The 21,748-nt window shown below is 35.1% G+C and overlaps 1 protein-coding gene across 4 annotated transcripts in view; it reads right to left on the reverse strand.

Moving 5' to 3' along the window:
- Nucleotides 1-16,197, reverse strand: part of LOC106877195 (ATP-dependent RNA helicase DDX3Y) — a 45,319-nt gene extending 29,122 nt beyond the window's left edge. For 2 of the 4 annotated variants that reach the window (XM_089357835.1, XM_089357833.1), the window contains exons 1-2: nucleotides 15,993-16,169; nucleotides 4,175-4,265 (exon numbers count right to left, since the gene is read on the reverse strand). In XM_089357835.1, coding sequence (XP_089213961.1) covers nucleotides 4,175-4,265; nucleotides 15,993-16,037 — 136 coding nt within the window. In that variant the 5' untranslated portion in view covers nucleotides 16,038-16,169. Of the gene's footprint in view, nucleotides 1-4,174; nucleotides 4,266-15,992 lie in introns of all 4 variants that reach the window. The other 2 variants (XM_089357834.1, XM_089357832.1) reach the window with 2 other exon arrangements.
- Nucleotides 16,198-21,748: the final 5,551 nt, after the last annotated feature.

Below are 21,748 nucleotides of genomic sequence, written 5' to 3' on the forward strand. Positions count from 1 at the left end.
AAATAGCAAAAGTATTTGCCCATTGTGAAATGACCTAAACTAATAGTGGTTTTTCCAAATCAAGTGACAGCAAAAACAAACATCCATCTATACATATAAACACATATACACACGTCTAGACACACACACATGTGCGTGTCATACACGCACATCATTAAATACATATACACCCACATCTATAAATATATACATAGAGATATATATATATATATATATATATATATATATATATATATATATACACACACACACACACGTATATATATACACACATATAGGTACAGGAGTGATTACCAACCACATGGTTCCAGGATCAGTCCAACTGTGTGGTACCTTGGGCAAGTGTTTTATACATAGACTCAGGCTGACCAAAACCTTGTGAGTGGATTTGGTAAACAGAAACTGAAAGAAACCATCATGTGTGTGTGTGTCCACAACACTGCTTGACAACCAATGCTGGTGTTTGTATTACTGTAATCTAGCTGTTCAGCAAAAGAGACTGATAGAATAAGTACTAGGCTTACAAAGAATAAGACCTGGGATCAATTTGCTTGGCTAAAGGCAGTGCTCCAGCATGGCTGCAGTCAAATGACTGAAACAAGTAAAATAATACACCAACGTCCATACATACATATATATATATATACACATACACACACACCGACGTCTATACATATATATACACACACACACCGACGCCTATAAATATGCACACACCAACGTCTATACATATATACATGCACACTCACACCGACGTCTATACATATATACATGCACACTTACACCGACGTCTACACATATATACATGCACACTCACCGACGTCTACACATATATACACACACACACCGACGTCTACATATATACACACACACACACCGACGTCTACATATATACACACACACACACCGACGTCTACACATATATACACACACACATACCGACGTCTACACATATATACACACACATACCGACGTCTACATATATACACACACACACACATACCGACGTCTACACATATATACACACACACACACATACCGACGTCTACACATATATACACACACACACACATACCGACGTCTACACATATATACACACACACACATACCGACGTCTATACATATATACACACACACACACTGGGCACGTTAGAAAATCATTCGAGCAAGGTCGTTACCAGTGCTCTTGCAAGCAAGGTCGTTGCTGGACTGGTTCCTGTGCAGATGGGACATTAAAAAAACTCCATTTTGAGTGTGGCTGTTGCCAGTACCGCATGACTGGCCCTTGTGCCTGTGGCACGTAAAAGCACGCACTGCACTCTCGGAGTGGTTTACGTTAGGAAGGGCATCCAGCTGTAGAAACTGCCAGATTAGATTGGAGCCTGGTGCAGCCAACCGGTTCACCAGTCCTCAGTCAAACTGTCCAACCCATGCTAGCACGGAAAGCGGCCGTTAAACGATGATGATGATGACACACCGACGTCTATACATATACACACACACCGATGTCTATACATATATACACACACACACAAGTGTACATATATGTACACGTGTGTGTATATATACATACACACACACACATACACTCACGTGTCTACATATATACACAGACTTTATATATTTGTCTGTCCATCACTTGACAACTGATGTTGGTGTGTTTATGTCCCCGTAACCTAGCGATCCAGCTAAAGAAACTGATACAATAAGTATAAGGCTTACAAGGAATAAGCTCTGGGCTTGATTTCTTCAACTAAAACCCATCCAGCATGGTCAGTCAAATAAGGAAAAGAATATATTTACACACACACACACACATATATATATATATATATATATATATATATATAATACACACACACACACACACACACACACACACACAGAAGTGTCTGCATGTGTGTGTGTGTGTGTGTATAAGCACATGAGTGGCAGTATGTTCAGAAGTTTACTTCGTAGCAAGGTTTCAATTCCACTGTGTGGCACCTTGTTGCAAACCAAAAGACTGAGTGAATTCGGTAGATTGAAACTGAGAAAAGAGTATAAGGCGGCGAGCTGGCAGAAACGCTATCACGCCGGCAAAATGCTTAGCGGTATTTCATCTGCCATTACGTTCCGAGTTCAAATTCCGCCGAGGTCGACTTTGCCTTTCATCCTTTCAGGGTCAATAAATCAAGTACCGGTTACGCACTGGGGTCGATGTAATCGACTTAATCCCTCTGTCTGTCCTTGTTTGTCCCCTCTATGTTTAGCCCCTTGTGGGCAATAAAGAAACCCAAGAAACTGAGAAAAGTGTCATGTATGACTGAGTTCATAATTAAAACTGCAATAGCAAAGTGTAGTGTAAAGTGATTAAATTGTAATTGACAACCTGCAAGAAATTTAACTAGAAATTATTGATAAGGTTTATTAAACAGCCTTTTATTGTGAAGTAGATCAATAGGACATTTAGCCTATTGACAGCATCTGATCTAAGTATAAATCTGGAATAATTTTTTAATATATCAACATTAGAAATTTTAAAATATCCACTGAATCTTCAGATTAAGGATTTATGAATTGTTGAAATACTGAAGAGTGGCTTCATCTATCTAACCCAAAAATATGTATTTAACAACAAAGCACTTTGGACTGTGAGCTCACTTTTTGGTTATATTACAACTTTTGTACTGTTATGAAATAAATTACTGACTGAACTTAAGATAAAATGGAAATGTAAAGAGTAGGATCCATTACATCATATCCAAAAATAGCCTCAAGTAGTGTATTCAGTATTGCATCATAGTTAAATACAGGATTGCTTCCACAAGCAATTTACATTCTTTTTCTATAAGCACAAGTGTGGTTGATTTCCCAGTTCAGTCCCACTGAATGGCACATTGAGCAAGAGTCTTCTACTATAGCCCCAGGCTGACCAAAACCTCATAAGTGGATTTGGTTGAGGGAAATTAAAAGCTTGTCATATATGTGTATGCATGCACCCACATTTAACATCACATGATGGTTATAAACAGGTGTAACCATCGTACAAACAATGTTATCCACTTTGAGTTTTCCTTGATACATGTCTAGCCATAGGTAAAAATTACTGTGCTTGGAAACAGATGAGGATTGGTGAAACAAAGGGCATCTAGCCACAGAATATCTGCCTCAACAAATTGCAGCTGACCCATGCAAGTATGGAAAAGTGAACATTAAAGCAATGATCCTAAATAAAAAACACTTCGTGATTTAAGACTTGTTTGTCTACTGCCCAAGTGAGGGCAAGTACATTTTACACTAGTTGTTTCATTTATAAGGACAGATGTTTGTTCAACATCTTCCAATAAAACATTGTACTGCATATACTAGGCTTTATGAAGTGATTTCTAAAGGATTTCAAGAAAGTGGAACACTATGAATGTTTTACAGACCAATTTTTAAAATATTCAAAACAGTGAAGTTTGGTGTTCACATCAGAAGTAAAAAGCAACATTTTTACTAGAATTCTTTGTGAAACCAGGTTGGAATACAATTACTCAAGTCCATTTGCCACACAAACAAAAGATCAAGGAGAGAGAGATACCAAAGACAATCAGGAAACAAGATGTGCATAATGACCCAGTGGTCTTTAGAATATGATAGCAATGTTTACTGACAAATGGTAAAAAGTTATATTCACTGTATTATTGCATTCCACTTGAACAAGCTTTTTTAATATTAACATAAAAGCAATGTCTTATAAAATAGGATTCAAAACTAATTTTGTACATCCAATAAATCAGCAACTTGAAATGCTTTGAGCTTATTGCAAACTATCAAATCAGCTGATAACATTTCATGGTAAAGGGCAATGATTTTCTTAAACTAATCAAAAAGAGCACCAGAACCGGACAATTTATATATGTTGGCAAGAATGAAAATGACAGGAATTGGCTAGGATTACAAACATTTAAAAAAACTTACATGTTTATTTAAAATTTTAATACAAGATATTAAAAAACAAATGAACATAATACAGTGGTACAGCTCAAAAGTCAAAATATGCAATTTCGCATTTCAGTTCTGAAAAAAAATTGATTATTGAAACTGATGAAGTCCAACAAGCCAATAAAACAGCTCTTATCTAATCTGAAATCATAAATTAGAATTTTATATATCAGAAATAGCAGTAGTTGAATAAAATATAACTTACTACTGGGTACAGGTCTGGACTGGCTCGGAAAGTACTCACTTTTTCCTCTAGAATTTCTTGCAGACGAGCTATTCAAGTCTAGCCCAGCAAACTGAAAAATAAAAGTTATTTTGTAATTAATATTCATTGATAAAGGTTTTGTTATATTTTGTATCAAGGAAAAAATATGGTGGCAAATCAATGATACTGGATCAATCAACACTGGTTTAAATAGACCATAACTTCAAGATATTAGATGCAAAAAAACTCAATGAATATTAAATTTTAGTGCAAATCTTAAATTTTTCCATGTTCCCAAATCATTTTCATTCAAAACGCACTGAACAGACACAGCATAAATTTATAATTGCAAGAACACATTATTTCCCTTCTATATTTAAGATAATGACATTTGAAAATAAGGCATAACTATGGTCTACATACACGCATACATTTGAGTGTGTGTACATGCATATTCACATGCGTATTCCTATCTGCATGTGAATGGCGCATGCATATGTGCATGTACAAATGTATGCATATAAGGATGCATATTTATGTACATAAGATCCACTTCCAAACTGCATTGTCTTAATTTTAGAGAGCCGTCCCCTACAGTGAATTTTTACCTTGTAATTGCAGTGATACTCAATTTTTTTCAACTCATTACCTATGTGAGACAACTGCTTAAGTATATGCAGAACACTCCAAGAGATTTGTTGTACCCTACACACTTTCATGTGTGTGTAGTGTAATGCAAGAAATCTAACACTAAACAAGTCAAAATTAGAGTGTGACATACTCAAGTGTAAGGGATAAATTGATTTTTAAACTCAAAGATAGAATTGTACTCAAGTAAATACAGTGCATCAAACACACAAAATGGTTTCAAAAAGCTGCACAAAGCATATGGAGATATTGGCAAAGCAAGAGTTGGCAGTGTATTCAGGATACAACTGTGTGCAGGTACTTAACACACACACATCCTCATCTCCTTATACCATGCCACCTTCCTACCTAACTTTCTGCCTACATACATCCTCATAAAATGGAATTGTACTAAACCTCCCTACAGAACCCACCCCTATCATCCTCCCCTTTCCCATTAATCCTTAACACTACTACTCTTTCCAACTGTGCTGTTATTCTCCCTACTACCACCTTGCAACAAAACTGTTCCTTTCATTAACTTACCAAAAATCATCACCCTCCTTTCAGTTATATTTCTTCAGTCTTGCCAGTTACAAGTGACCTAATTAGAAATAGTAACACATAAGCACCTAGTACACACTATAAAGCAACTGGTGTTAAGGGCATCCAGCCACAGAAACCATGCCAAAACCAACATTGGAACCTGTCAAATTATCCAACCCATGCCAATATGGAAGGTGGACACAAAATGACAAATATAAACACTTTTGTACACATATAAACACAAAACTGCATTATGTATATACTTTGATACACACTGCAAAGCCCAGATGAGGCCCAAAACTGAATATTTGCTCTCACATCTGAGAGTGCTGCTGCACAAAAAGACATCCTAGATCACAAGAAAGGGTTATACAAGTGATTAGTATAAAGTTACAGACACGTTAACCTCTAACGCACAAGCAGGCCATCTCTTTAAACTACTACAGAGATACATTCATATACACCTATACGCATGTTCACACAGACATCTATCATTTTTACATGTGCATACATGTGTTTATATCTGTACATATGCATATACAGACATTTTAAATCTGTTTTCCATGCTAGCATACCTGGTCTTGCATTTTTTCATGGCATCAGTACTATAAGGTCACCTTGCTACATAACCAAAACCTGCTTTTGCCAAATGCACTTCAAGGGCCTCCAATTCCAGATTTTGCTTCCATGACTGGAATTTCAGATGGGCAACTTGTCTTAAATTTCTTTATTACAGCTTGGATTGTAATAAAAAGGGCTGCAAATGAAGCTCTGTTGCATTCCAACTGCGCACTTAATTTCTCAATGAATTTATTGGTGATTTTCATCCTGCTCAACTTGTTCGGCCCTCAACCCTTTCACCTAGTTTTCATAGTGATAATTAAGTCAGAGGGCAAAGAAACTTTTAAAAAGCCTTCTTCAGAAAGATGAATGGTAGATGTAAGTGTTTATTCCCAGCCATGTATTTCTCCTGCACTTTTCTCACACAGTCTATGTCATCAGTGATGCCTATTCCCAAAACACCTGTAGATTAATACTGTTCCTAGAAATAGTTGTAAGTTCACTTTTCAATACTGACTTTAGGTTTAGTCCCACTAAATGGTGTCTTGAACCTATTTCTTCAACTCTGGCAGATAGAAATTGCACGGAAGCCCATCCTATGTATAGATATTTATGTATACATATATATATAACACACATAGATCTCATAACTTAGTCATGTAATACATAGACATTAACAAATATCTACCACACTTACAAAATAAGTACCAGAGTGATATGATCAACTAAATTTTAAAAGCCCAAGAATTACTGTAATTCAATGACTGGAGCAAATGGAAAAAATAATTGCACTAAAATTTTATTAACAAAACTTCTGTACAGCAGTGAATAATTCAAAGACGACTGTATGAGCATCCCAGAGTAAAATCTTTTATGAACATGATTACACAAGGATATTGCAAAAGAAATGTGTATAAACATACAAATACATTACTATCCACATATAATTTACATTGAATACAATATCATCACCTTTCTTCCACCAGTTATTACTGATGTACAAGATTTCAAACAAGTGATAGGTTTTATTCTAATTTTACTTTTATATATCATTACTATCATGCAAAAGTACCAGAAGTCCAAAACGTTGCTTTTTCAGAAATCGAAAAAATAGTTTCACCATTTCGTTTCTTTTTACATTAGCAACAGTTTCAGCTTAACAATAATACTTTGTTGGGTGCACAAAATTGTATCTCCATGCATGTATGATATTTTCAGTCAGAAATAGTTTTGCAAAACTGTCGAATGTGGGACTTGCTACACTTTTGAAAAATGCCAAACCATTGTACTACACTTTGACAATTTTCATCTGAAGCAGCTGGAGATGCAATAGTTTGACCAAAAGTACCGGCTATTGCAAGCAAAATCAAATATTGAAAAGAATTTGCATTTGGCCGTAATTTGGACATACAACAGTTTACCATAATAGCAATGATATATACACATACATGCCAGTGGGAGATACCCTGAAATTGTCAATTTAAAATCCCCTTTCCATGCTTGCATGGGATCAGAGGAAATTTAATTTTATGACACCAAACCTCACCTGTTTTCCAGCAAGGAAATGCTTCCTTATGGCCAGACATGTTTTTGGAGAACAAAAATTTAAATGGCTGAATGACGGTGATATACGTTTACTATTACCATGGGATGTCAAGGCAAAGAGATACGCAGTTTTTCAGTTTCTATCTACGAAATCCACTCCCATGGTTTTTGTTGGCCTAGCACTTCCAAACTACGTGGTTTAGAATCACAAACTTCACATGATCATGCCTGCATCTATCCTGTATATGAGAATATTAAGTACAAGCTTAAAAGCTGCACTCTGTGTGGACTTCTAAGCTAGCTCCTGCAGAGGAGCTAATTGGCCTGTGGCCCAAATCTAAAGAGAAATACTAAAGCATTTATTGGTATCCTACCACCTCAGATTTACATCACAAAGTATCACATTTGGAGAATTTTGTATCATTGTGACATTTGGAGATCAATGTAAAGTAGCAGGATAAACAATATTCTCAGTTTTACCATTTGATGTGAGTATGAAGAGATTGTTGCAATTTCCAACTCTGGAACAACCAACATAGGAGCTGACCATGGGAAAAGCACTGCTGCATGAGGTGAAGTCTAACAACTTTGAATGATTGTCCTTGTTATGATGTGGATATACACATCTGGTGTAAAATGGTATTATACAAATAAATAGTCAGTTGTGGTTATCTAAAAATCACTTATTACAGAAATACATGTTACCACAGAACACACTCTACTACTCGAATGTAGGTACGATACTCAGAATTCACTCTTCAATTGCTGACTGTTAAACATACATCAAACTAACATGGTAAACCAACACGGTCGAATTAACACGGTCAAGTACATGCCTGATAGTTCACTCAGTTCTTAATTATTGTAATCAGTCCACCTTCAGTCATGTGGGGGTGTTCAAGATTCTCTCATAAAATCTCCCCTTTTTGAGAATTTAACTCCACCCAGAGTTAAATATCTTTTGCACTTAAGGTCTATTTCAAGTACTTCTGTTTGTTTTCTTTTTCTCATAGCTAAACATGTATTTTCCACAATTTGTTTAGATGTTGGTACATCATTTAACACCCGCCTTCCAGGCTGCCATGGGTTGGACAGTTTAACAGGAGCCAGCCCAGTAGAAGCAGGCACCAGACTTCAGGGTCTGTTTTGGCAGGGCTTTTACGGCTGGATGCCTTTCCTAACACCAACCACCCAGTAGAGTGCACAGAGTGCTTTTTTACGTGGCACAAGGACAGGCGAGGTCAGTTTTGGCAAGGTTTTTACAGCTGGACACCCTTCCAAATGCCAACCATTTTACAGTGTGGACTGGATGCTAATTAAGTGGCACAAGGTCACCAAGTAACTTGCAAGACAAATCTTTTGAGAGTGGAGGGGGACCACTGGAGGAGATGATTTTGTGCCAGATGAAAGGTTATAGTGAGACGGAGAGACAAACAGGTGTCTTGCTGTAGAAGAGGTACAAGGTTACTTAGTGGGAGTGAGAGAGAGCAGGAATGAGGACAGAAACAGGTGTGCTGCAGTGAAGATACCTGAAGGAAGAGCAGGAACAGAAGAGAGCTGGAGACAGCAGGATAGAGATGGTGGCGAAGTGCCAGACATACAAGGGCGAGGGCATGCTCTTGAGGTTTAAAGGCCACAATATAAGTGGCAGGACATTGCCAAAGAAGTGTAAGTAGAGTGGGGAAAAGCTGAGTTTAGAGGGGCTCTCCGAATAACAATGATAGAGAAACAAGGTTGTAAAGACAGATTTAAGGAGTTAGAAGCATAGTGCATGAAGGAACTGTGAGGAAAAGAGATGTAGTTTGGTTTGTTGGGGTAGGGTGTGTGAAAAGCTGTTACATTAATTTTAAATCTCTCGCATTCCTTTTAACGATTCCAGTATATGTAATAGAATCGTCTTGTTTTGGTAATATTCATGGATTGCCAGCACGTATTATATGAAGAGCATTTTTCGCCGAAAATATTCGATAGAATATTCAGGTTCTTTAAAACAGACTTCACCCAGTTTCTTTAGTAATATGTAATTGCAATATTTCTCATACCTCATCTGGTCCAACTTTCTCGACAAAAGTCAAGTTTCTTTCTCATCTTGCCAATTGAAGCATTCTTCTTACCTAAAAATATCTCCAAGCAGAGAAGGTAGTACCCACCTCTGGGTTATATGCAAACTTTCTGATCGAGTTTGCAACAGTGTCAGGGGGTGAACTAGATGTATTTTCTATTTCCTTCTGTGTCCGAAATTCCAACAACTGCCGTTTCAGTAATTGAATTACTGAAGCTAGTAAAGTTTTCATGTTCAAACAGAAGTCCATCTAGCATGCGCTTCAAATAATCACGTCGCCAAAAATGTTGTGACGTGGGTATACACGTCTGGTGTAAAATGGTATTATACAAATAGTTGGTTGTGGTTATCTAAAAATCACCTATAGCAGAAATGTTAACACAGAACGCACTCCGTACTATTCGAACTGATAAACCAACATACGTCGAACAAGGAAAACCAACACAGCCGAACTAACACCGTCACCTACGCCTGACAGTTCACTCATTGTAATTGAGTTAGTCCATCTCCAGTAATGTGGAGGTGTTCAGGGTTTTCTCTTAACAGTCCTTGACTCTTGTTGATAACTGATGTTGGCGTGTTTACGACCACGTAACTTAGCTAAATTCGGTCAAAGAGGCCAATAAAAAAGTACCAGGCATAAAAGAACTGGTGTCGATTTGTTGGATTAAGATTCAAGGCAGGGCCCCAGCGTGGTTGCAGTCTGATGACTGAAAAAGATAAGAGAACCACTAAATTCCTTAGTAAAACTTAAAGCTAAGGGAGGTAACTCTTGTTCATCTATCTCAGTAATACTACGGCACTGAAACCTCTCGTGGTCGCTTTACCTGCGAGAAAGAGCAATCCAAATGCTTTTAAATCCTAATGCTTGATGTTCAAGAACCAAATGAAGTGCACATTTTCAATCCCGAGATCAACCTGATTCCAAAATGGTATAGAGCCAATGTAAACTGAGATACAGGGGTCTCGGACGAATAGACAGAATTTCACTTATTAATATAGATTAAACAAACCAATATCGAGAACGATTTTTAATAGTATACACATGGCTCAAGTGCTTGATTACAGACTATCAAAAGGTTTTAAATCCTTATGTATATATATATATATCACATACTATAATTACTAAACAAGTAATGAATACAAAATCCATTAATTACCAGCTTTGATTTTAATGGGTAATGTTTTGCATCACACACACGTGAATTTTATTAGTTTTTTTTTTTAACTGAAAATAAAAATTCAGCGGACAGCCATTTAGAATTCAATTTATGAACTTCATTTTTTTTTTTTGAGGAACCATAATTTTGTGCAAGTTCGATCCAACACAATACGGTGAAGATGAAAATGTTGTCCATGGAAGTCCCATATCTAGCAGGGGGGGGGGGGAGATATGGAAGGAGAGGGATAAAAATAAAAGTTCTGGAAGACAAAATTTCTTCCAGAATTAGTAATTTGTTGAACTGAAACAGGAATGTGGAAAAAATAAAATTTACCCTTTCTCATGAGGTGTGGGTCTGAGGAACAGCTATTCCAAAATTTTGCCCACATTTATTGGTACTTATTTTATCAATCAGGAAAGATGAAAGGCATAAAACAAGATAAGCCTAAAGACTTTTCTAAAATCATTTTCATTGATGGTTGTTACGGCCCTACATTCAAATCAGTCATTTGGATACTCCCTTTTCTGTCCTAAATTGTGTTTCATAGTTGCAAGTCTACGTACGAGAAAATTACTATCGACCCAAGCCAGATATTCGATATTTCTGTTATACCCTCAAAATTTGGACAATTTTTTCACTGAGTAATGAGCTTTTGACTGAACTGTGTACAAAACGTCAGTTAATTTACAACCGTTGTGAACGGGTGGAGGGTGCCTACTCGATCAATTTCATATAAGGAACATTTACAACGGTGAACAACGAAAATGCAGTGGATGCAACTACGTTGAAACCCATCCGTTACGATTCTTCTTTTTACTCGGTCGCTTTTGTGAAGTTCAGAAATGATGTATATGACATATCACAAACTCTCTTCGATAGATATCCTCATGTCTGAGTTTCGGTGAACGAGTATTAGCAATACGACCTTAATGTGACAATCTCTGACCAAGATCCAGTTCTAATTTAAGGCATTATAATACTTTAATATACTTTTGGAACACATTTTGAAGCATAGTGTTCGTGAAACTGAGGACCGACGCTTTTTCTTGTTGAATTTATAACTGTAAAAGAAGGATTCCCAAATAAATCTGAAACCTATACCAAAAACCAAATCTCCCACACGTTACGTTATCAACTTGGCAAAACCTGAATTAACTCCCTTGATCGTTTACAAACTACATAGCTATTAGCACTAAATACACAACTCGGCTTCTAATAAAATTCGCTTGTCTATGCAATTTATAGACCAATGTCATGTAATAAATTCCTCTGCAGAGAAGTTAACCTTATTTTTTTAGCTGAAAAATAATGGAGCCAAATTAGTTTTTCAGATAGAGGCGGATGAATTTTTAAAGATTATATTTCGACTTGTGCAATTCAGAATGGATTTCCTATCGAAAGTACTTGTTTCTAATTAGTTATCTCTGATAAAAGTCTTGAAATAAATTTCTTAGTAAGCAATAAATCTCTTTCCATGAATGCAACAGGTTCATATTTCAATTTTCTAAGAAAAAAAAAAAAATTGGACATGTGGCTTCATACTGAACCAATATAATAGAAACAGAAAAAAATAGCTCTAATTATTTAAAATACAATGAAAACTACTATAGTAGCTATAAACAAGGAGCGCTGTTCAAAAAAATGTACGCCATTTAAAAGTATGGATGAAATTGCCAGACGAGTACTTTCGTGTTAGAAACGAATTCAGAATTAGCCATTATTTCGAAATCGCTAATTTTAGAAAGCCTTAATGGGAACGTGGAAAAACGAGAGGAGATGGGGTAAAAAAATTTTTTTAATCAGCTTTTTATCCTTTCTTCCATTATTTAATAACCTCTATCACTCCGAAGCCACTATTACGTGCAGCAGCAGAACAAAAATAAAATCCCATTCAAACGATAAAACAATTGGAACATATTTAATAACTCTGAAGAGGAAGAGAGAAATGACGAGTGACAGACAGGAGCGAGGTGAAATATTTTCAAAATAAAACAGAGATAAAATAATGCTGTGCTCGCAGTGGAGACGATTGAGGAAGAAGATGCCTTGTTTACCCATAAGGCAGTGCGATGGCGTCTTTACAAAACTAGAGAGACTTAGGCGAAGAAACGTTTTAGAAACACAACAGCAATAATAAAAGCATACCAGAAATATCTTTCACATCGAACACCATCCGAAACAAAATTTCGCTCATATACTTGACAAATGTGATTCCTATCAATTATAGCTCACTAAAAAGTATCCAATAGGTCGGTTATTTGACAACTTTAATAAGACTAAATGCTCAGATTAGTAATCGAGACATTCCAACAGTAAAATAGATTTTAATAAAAAAAAATAGAGTGGAACTTTCACAAGTCGTACAGCGAAGTATATTACCCTTACACAAATTTTAATATATATATATAAAAGCTTAATCTTATAAATTCACAAACCAACCACCTGTGTACTTTTTTCAATCATTAAAAATGAAACAAATCTAACCAAGAAAAGAAAAAAGAAAGCGGAAGAAAATGGAGCCATGGGTGGATCGTGAATCACCTTTATACCTCCGCTTTGTACTGGGATTAATCAACGTAAAAAGAAAAGGAAGCGAAATGGAAGATTTGGAAGTCGATAATGGCGTACGTTAGTCACAAAAGAACTGTCAGTGAAATAAAAACAGTTAAATCATCGAGTTTTAGTAGTACACCTCAATTAAACCTAAATCGTCATTAAATACGCCTTATTTTTTCTTTTCATCACCGTTCGTTTCTAAGAAACAATCATTAGTAAAAGATTAAATAACCCAGATATACATTATATAATATATATATGGTAAACTTTATTGGTGTTATAATAGTATACGCATCAAAAACTAATTGAATATAACGGTATTATGTGTGTTTTAATGGCTGTCACAACTCTTACACAATGGAATTGTTTAATTTATATATATGTACACACATACGTACGCCGCTTGAGTGGGGGAGGGGAATACTTATGCTAGTGTGAAAACTTTCCAAGGCTTTTCATTTGAAAACGGCATGGGCAAAAAAAAAAAAATCACTAGTGTAAAATGTAATTTCATTTAAGAAATTTTAGTGTCTACATAATACTTTCATATAAACTGTAATGTCGCTTTTTTAAATAATAAAAATAAAGTTAAGCACTAATTTAGTGACAAGTCGAATGTCTTAATCTTAAATAGGAAGAATGAAACTTCAGTACTAAAAAAAGCTGTTATATAAACTATAATCAATATTTTCTAAGTATAAATTACGGACTAATTTAATAAACGATTAAGTATTTTTAAAATAACCGGGTACTTAATTCAATAAAGTTTGCTGGAAATAAAGACGTTAATTGATACTGAAAAATAAAAAAAAGAACTCATTAAAAAAGAAAATGGAAACCGGAAGATTTATGCGTCTAGATTGTATTGTGTAACAAAAATGTATTTGGACTTTAATCAAAGAAATAGAGTAGACCTATAATCGAAGGCGTTCCATCTGTGACTACCCAGTCTTTTTCAGACGAGTTTATCTACAACTATACTATCCAATGTCGTTGTCCTAAGACGTAGGGATTTGGCTGTTAGGTCTAGCGGATCGAAACACCTTCAGCTGGATCGCGTGGAATTTAATTGAAATGAATTTTCTTTTTTTAATGAAATTCTTTTTATTCATGTGCTATATGGAGTAAAATCCATGCATTTCTATGAGAATAGAATCGTAAAATGGAGCCGAGGACCAATAGATATCATATTGCTTGTCATAATGGTAGTAAATGTACTTTAACTGCTGAACTGATAATATCCGTTATAACATTCGTCACTGAGAAAATAAATATTGGTGGGGGAAAATTAGATAAGACAGCGTGACGATTATCATCATACATGCCTTTCTTTCCTAGATTGATCATATTTTAAAAATTAATGAGCAAAACCCAAGTGGAATGATAGTGGTATTGAAACCGACAAGATTTAGCTTATTCTACTATACACGTTTGAATGAAACTAGTCTTGTATAAAACAAAAGACGTGATATTTTTTTTATTAAATATATAACAGCGAAATGAAATTCGATAAATAGGGATTTTTAAAGATTCTTATTTGCCCACGAACACGTGCAGAAGATGTTGGAATGGTAACAGGGTTAAATGAGAGAGACAAAAAGGGGAATAGATGTAGGGAGAAGGGGAATATAGACAGAGGGGAAAAGGGGAATATAGGGAGAGGGTTAAAAAAGAGGGTACGAGATAGTGTTGAAAGAGGGGTACAGAGAGACAAAAAGGAAAGAGATAGAAGTAGAAAGAGAGATTGAGGAAAATAATACGGAGAAGAAATAGAATGACAGATATACAATAAAGAGAGACTAATAAATGTAGGGAGATTAAAAAAAAGATTTCATTGCTAAGAAACCGATGAAGGATTCTCTAAAGAAAGATTGGGGTTAATAAAATGGACCCCGACTGTTCCCAGATCGAGGCAAGGCGAAATGGATTTTTGAACCATGAACCGAATCAAGTACACTAGCAAGCAATCGCCATCTTCGCCAAGCAAGTCGTAACCTGCCAGATATATACACACACATATATTTATATACATACACACACATACACTCATTTGTATATATATGATTGTATATAGATGTAACTAATGTGTATCAATATATTTATACATATATACACATACATATACACTCATTTGTATATATGTATGAGTGTATACAGATATAACTAATGTGTTAGTCAATATATTTATACATACACACACACACACACATGTATATATTTAAATATATTGGAACAAGACTTTGCCAACATCAACGCCAAATATATATTTTCAAAATGTGGTAAACAGAAGAATTCATAATTCATCCGGCATTTAATAAAAGACTAAATCAATTACAATATCCTACATTATTATTTAAAATCATATTTGTTGAGAGAAAAAGAAAGTTTATAAATACTATGTATGGTTAGACTTCCACCACTCAGGGAGGATCTACTACCATACATATTGTTAAATATTATATATTAGTGGAATTTCCTTTTGTATTTTATCTCAGATATTAAACTTTATGACATTGAATGAATAATACAGACAATAAAAAAAACTACTGTTATTAATACAAAGAACAAAAATAGGCCACATTAAAATAGAATGGGTCAGAATTTGCTATGAAGAAAGAGACAGACATAATCCATATGAGAAAAATACAAGCCAACATTTAAAATAAATCATATATTGGCTGTAAATAAATAATGGAAAGTAGTCAGTTATTGTTCGTGGTTAATAGAGGATTAGAAATAAAAGGTTTCGGGTACTCACTTGCTGTTCTAGGCCCTTTCCATTCTGGTTGGAAACATTAGGCATATTACTCTATGTGTTGGAAAATTTAAGAAATGCCACTACGAAACAAGGGGGAAAAAAACTGTTTTATATATGTACGTCTCTTAGTGCGTATGTCTGTTTACTGTTACTGTTGTTGGTAGCTTCAACTCCTAATATATAGATATATATATATATATGTGTGTGTGTGTGTGTGTGTATGTTTTTTTATATATATGTATATATATATATATATTTTTTTTTTTAAATATATATATTTCTGTGTGTATATATTTTTTATTCTATATACACATGGATGTTGCTATGTAATATATATATGTATATATATATATATATATATAATATATATATATATATATATAAATGTATGAGTGTGTGTTTTATATATATATATATATATGTATATATATAAAGAGAGAGAGAGAGAGATGTTTTTAAGTCGTTGCTTTTTTTTTCTTATATTTATAGATAAATATATATATATATATATAACCGTATATATATATATATTATGTATGTATATGTCTCTTTTCGTTTTCTTTTCCTTCCTTAAGGTACAATACACTCACCGCCCCCGATGAAACTATTGTTTTAGCCTTCACCAATGAAGATAACTAGTATTTATAGATGCTTATCACGTGATCAAACCCGACCGCCTCTCTATCTTAATTCCCCCGCCGCCGCCCTTCTAACTACAGTCTATCGATACAAAATTAACATGTCTGTTTCTTTATTATTTTTACTTATTAAAAATGAAATGAAAAAAAATATTCCGGATTATTTATCATTATCATTATTATAATTGCTCTGTTTTTTTTTTCTTTTTTCGATTATTGATTTCGGAATTTATTTTCTCCGTAACTCCCTTTCACACTTCCTTAATTTCATGTGCTCATTTCAAATATATGTGCAAAAGTCATCCAAAATTTAATTTTTTTTCAATTAACCACGTTGCCTATAGTTAAGCTAATTAAATGAATGAAACTTGTAGCAAAAGTGTATATAAAAAAAAAACTACTTGCATTTATTAAATATCGGAAGAAAAGAAATGGGGAAATGTTTGAAGGATGTGATTTTTTTTCAGTCAATTACTTCACAGTAGCAAAAACATTTTTCTTTTAATTCTTAAATCATGGCACTATTTTAAAGGAGATAACAAATTAATGAAAATGAACTTCTTATGCGCAAAAGAAAACAATTAGGCGATTACAGTTTGGGGTTTTGTTTTCTTTGTTTTTTTTTCTTAATGATTAAATTACATCGCTTTGTTGGGGTTTTTTTTTTCCAAAAGTTTTTATTTTCATATATAACGTCTTTTAGAACATTGTCATTTTATAAGATTTTGCTGGCAAATTCTTTAATTAACATAAACATTTAATTACATGAAAGAAAATTACTGGAGCACTTTCGGTGTTATTTGATTCTTTCACCCGCACTATTTAGAAGAAAAAAAAACTCGGATTTTTGGCGTTGAATCAAATACCCTGACCTACTAATATGCTGCAAACTCCTTATTTTTGTTCGGAAAAAGGAGGTGGGGTGGGAAACTGGATACCCTCTCCCCATATTCCAGAATCATTGGACTTTTTTTTTTTTTTTTCGTTGAATGAATTCCGGTGACATAGTATGCTACAAAACCCGTTTTGGGGGTCCGGAAAACGGGGTGGGGTGAAATAGAATCCACGGAAATTTCACCCCCACCCCCACTGATCTTTTCACCCGCACGATGCCGAAATGGGTTTCATTTTTGTGTGGGGAGAGAGAGAGGGGGAGTGAGTGAGTGAGAGAGAGAGTGAGTGTGTGGGTGACGAAGTTTACTTAAACAATCAATGGTGTAACAATCTATCATAATTATATATATATCATTATACATCATCATCATCATCATCGTCGTTTAACAACTGCCTTCCATGCTGGCATGGGTTGCCGGCAGCACGTAAAATGTATCATTCGAGCGTAATCGATGCCAGTGCCATCGAACTGGCCCCCGTGCCAGTGACACTTGAAAAGCACCCACTACACTCTTGGAGTGGTTGGCGTTAGGAAGGGCATCCAGCTGTAAAAACATTGCCAGAATAGACTGGAGCCTCATTGCAGCCTCCTGAAATTTCCGAGGGTTCCACCCTACACCGTTTTCCGGTCCCAAAAAAGGGTTTTGTAGCATATTAGGAGGACGCCGGAATTCAGTCAATGAAAAAAAAAAAAATTCCAATGATTCCGGAATACGGGGGAATCCGGTTTCCCACCCCACCCCTTTTCTTCCGAACAAAAACAAGGGATTTGCAGCATATTAGGAGGTCAGGATACTTGATTCCATGCAAAAAAATCTAAGTTTTTTTTTTTTTTAGTGAAAATCGTGCGGGTGAAAAGATCAATGGGAGTGGGGGTGAAATTTCCAAGGTCTCCACCTCACCCCACCCCATTTTCCGGACCCAAAAAAGGGTTTTGTAGCATGTTAGGAGATCACCGGAATTCATTCGGTCACAACAAAAGAATTTCCAATGATTCTGGGATAGGGTGGGGGACGGACCCCCTCCTTTTTTCCAAACAAAAATAAAGTGTTTGCAGCATATTAGGAGGTCAGGGTACTTGATTCCCCGCAAAAAATTCGAACTTTTTTTTTTTCCTTACTCTTTTACTTGTTTCAGTCATTTGACTGCAGCCATGCTGGAGCACCGCCTTTAGTCGAGAAAATCGATTCTTTGTGAGCCTAGAACTTGTTCTATTGGTCTCTTTTGCCGAACCGCTAAGTTACGGTTGTCAAGCGATGTTGAAGGGACAAACACAGACACACAAACATATACACGCACATACATATATATATATACATATATATATATATATATATATATATATATATATATATATATATATATATATATATATATATATATATATATATATATATATATATAAGAATTTAAGGATTGGAGAAAACGCATGTTATAATTGCATACTTTATTCCTACATATGTTTCAAAGGATTACAACCTGTGTGATCCATAGGGATCTTTGATATTAAAGATCCCTATGGATCACACAGGTTGTAATCCTTTGAAACATACGTAGGAATAAAGTATGCAATTATAACATGCGTTTTCTCCAATCCTTAAATTCTTAAATATACTCAAATACCCAAAATTTCAAGGAGTTCCTGCCTTAAAAACAGGAGCTAACCACAGTTATTTTGTGTTCTTTGCTACATTGGTTTCTATTAACCCATTTATTCTATCAGAAGAATTTTTATTCATTAAGATAGAAGAAATACACATAATATATATATATATATATATATATATATATATATATATATATATATATATATATATATATATATATATATATATATATATATATATATATATATATATATATATATATATATATATATACATATATACGACGCTCTTCTTTCAATTTCCATCTACCAAATCCACTCACAAGGCTTTGGTTGGCCCGAGGCTATAGTAGAAGACACTTGCTCAAGGTGCCACGCAGTGGGACTGAACCCGGAACCATGTGGTTGGTAAGCAAGCTACTTACCACATAGCCTTTCCTGCGCCTATAGTGAAAATCATGTGGGTGAAAGGATCCAAATTTACCGAACTTTCTTCTAATTCTTCCAAATCTTTCTGTTAAAACTGTATTGAAACCATTGTTGGGGAGTTTTATTATTATTATTTTTTTCTTATTACGGTGATTACTCGCACAGCACAAGGTTCAATGGCACCTACCGAAGCAAGCCATTACGCTCACAGCCTGACATACATGCATACATACATACATACATACGAGGGGTACTGAGAAGTTCCTGGAGGCCCACCCTTCCGAGTTCTTTGTTGCAATTAGTGTGTGAATCTGAGAAGGGAATATGTTGGATGAAATCATACTTAAATGATCCTCCTGTATTTTCTTTTACCCAAAGCCAGGAACTTTTCAGCACCCTTAGTATATGCACACACACACATACATACATACATATGTGTGTGTATTATACCCACACACACACATTCATATATACATGCATATGTATGTATGTACAATATTTGATAAGTGCAAAGTATGAAACTCTCAGTCCTTGATTCACGTAACTCTACACTCAATTAATGTCTGTATACGTGTAAGTATATATGTATGAATGTATCTTTTTCTCATACTTTGAATATTGTCTTACAACTCTTCTAATTTTCTTTTCCGTTTTGTACTTAAAATTTCCCTGAATCAGCTCCTTTATAGCTTGCTGGCATTAAATTTGTTTTTTTATGCCAGCTAGGAGTTTTCTTATATTGCGTAACCTAAGAATTAATTCTTGTTTTAGAATGTGTAATAAAAAAAAAGTGGATTTTTTAAAAAAATAAAATAATACTTTTAAGATTTGCATGGATTTTAATGAAATATATTTTGAAATTATTCTGCATAAAAGGTAGACATAGATGTGGGTGCAGCGGATCTCCGTCGTTTGACATGAGGATTCGATTTTCGAGTAACTGAATTTCCTGCTCCTGAATTGACATATAAGTGACTGAGGATTCCAGATATGTAATTCACAGGCAGAATCAAAGTATGACAATGACATTTTGTCCAAAATGTGCTGCAGTAAGATTAAAGTCAGGACCTCGTGATAGCAAAACGAACTTCGTAACTATACTGAGTATGCGCGCATACATATGCCTACACATATACACAGGATCCACTTTTAGAGAAAGTGTGTGAATAAATGATGTGTCTGAAGGAATGCTGAAAAGTTCCTGGTTTTGGGTAAAAGAAAATATAGGAGGATCAGTTAATTCTGATTTTATTCAACATATTCCCCTCTCAAATTCACACACTTATCGCAGTGGTCCTTCGGTTTTTCTAAGTCCTGTAAAAGAACTCGGAAGGTTAGGCCTCCAACCAGGCTTTCGCAATACCCTTACACCCAGGAACTTTTCAGCATACCCTCGTATACAGGGTCCGCTTTTTAAAAAAGTGAGTAAATGATGTGTGTATGTGTTAATATATAATATTGCTTCTGCCGAGGTTGACTTTGCGTTTTAATCTCTCGGGGTAGGTAAAATAAGTACCAGTTGAGCACTGAGGTTGATATAATCGATTTATCCCTGAAATTGCTGGCTTTGTGTCAATATTTGATATTAGTATAAAATATTGTAACGACAGTGTACTACAGGCGGTGTATCACTTCACCTTCCGTAAGAATCCTCACGATTAGGCGGGTATTAAAGTTCTATTGTACCATGCTCACCTAATTTGCACGTTAGCACATATCAGCAGTCGATTAAATCGATCCCAGTACTGTACAAATTGGTATTGTGTCTAATCGATCTCAAAAGGAAGGCTGCAAAAATTTGCCTCGGCGGGATTTGAACTCCAAATGCAAAGAGCCGAAACAAATACTACAAAGTATTTTTTTTGACGAAAGCTTTGATGATTCTACTAATTCAGCGCTCTTAAAAATATTGAAAATGACTTATTTTGATACAGTTATTTAGTTGTCTTTAGTAGGAAATAGGGGGGAAAATATGCATCTCGGATATTGTTGTTGCTTAGCTCTGCCTTCTGGTTTTGAAAAGCGCAGCAGCGGTGATCTAAGTATAGTTAGGTCTACGTTACACAATGTGCATTCCCCATTCAAGATAGTAGGGTGTGATATGATGAGTTGGTTTAGTTGGCTGTTATTTCTGGCAAGGTGAGACAGGGTATATATGTACCCGATGGGAAAATAAGTATCAGTCAAGT

This window comes from Octopus bimaculoides, chromosome 9 (genome assembly GCF_046866305.1).
Source record: "Octopus bimaculoides isolate indiv1 chromosome 9, ASM4686630v1, whole genome shotgun sequence".
In the NCBI taxonomy this organism is placed as follows: Eukaryota; Metazoa; Mollusca; class Cephalopoda; order Octopoda; family Octopodidae; genus Octopus; species Octopus bimaculoides.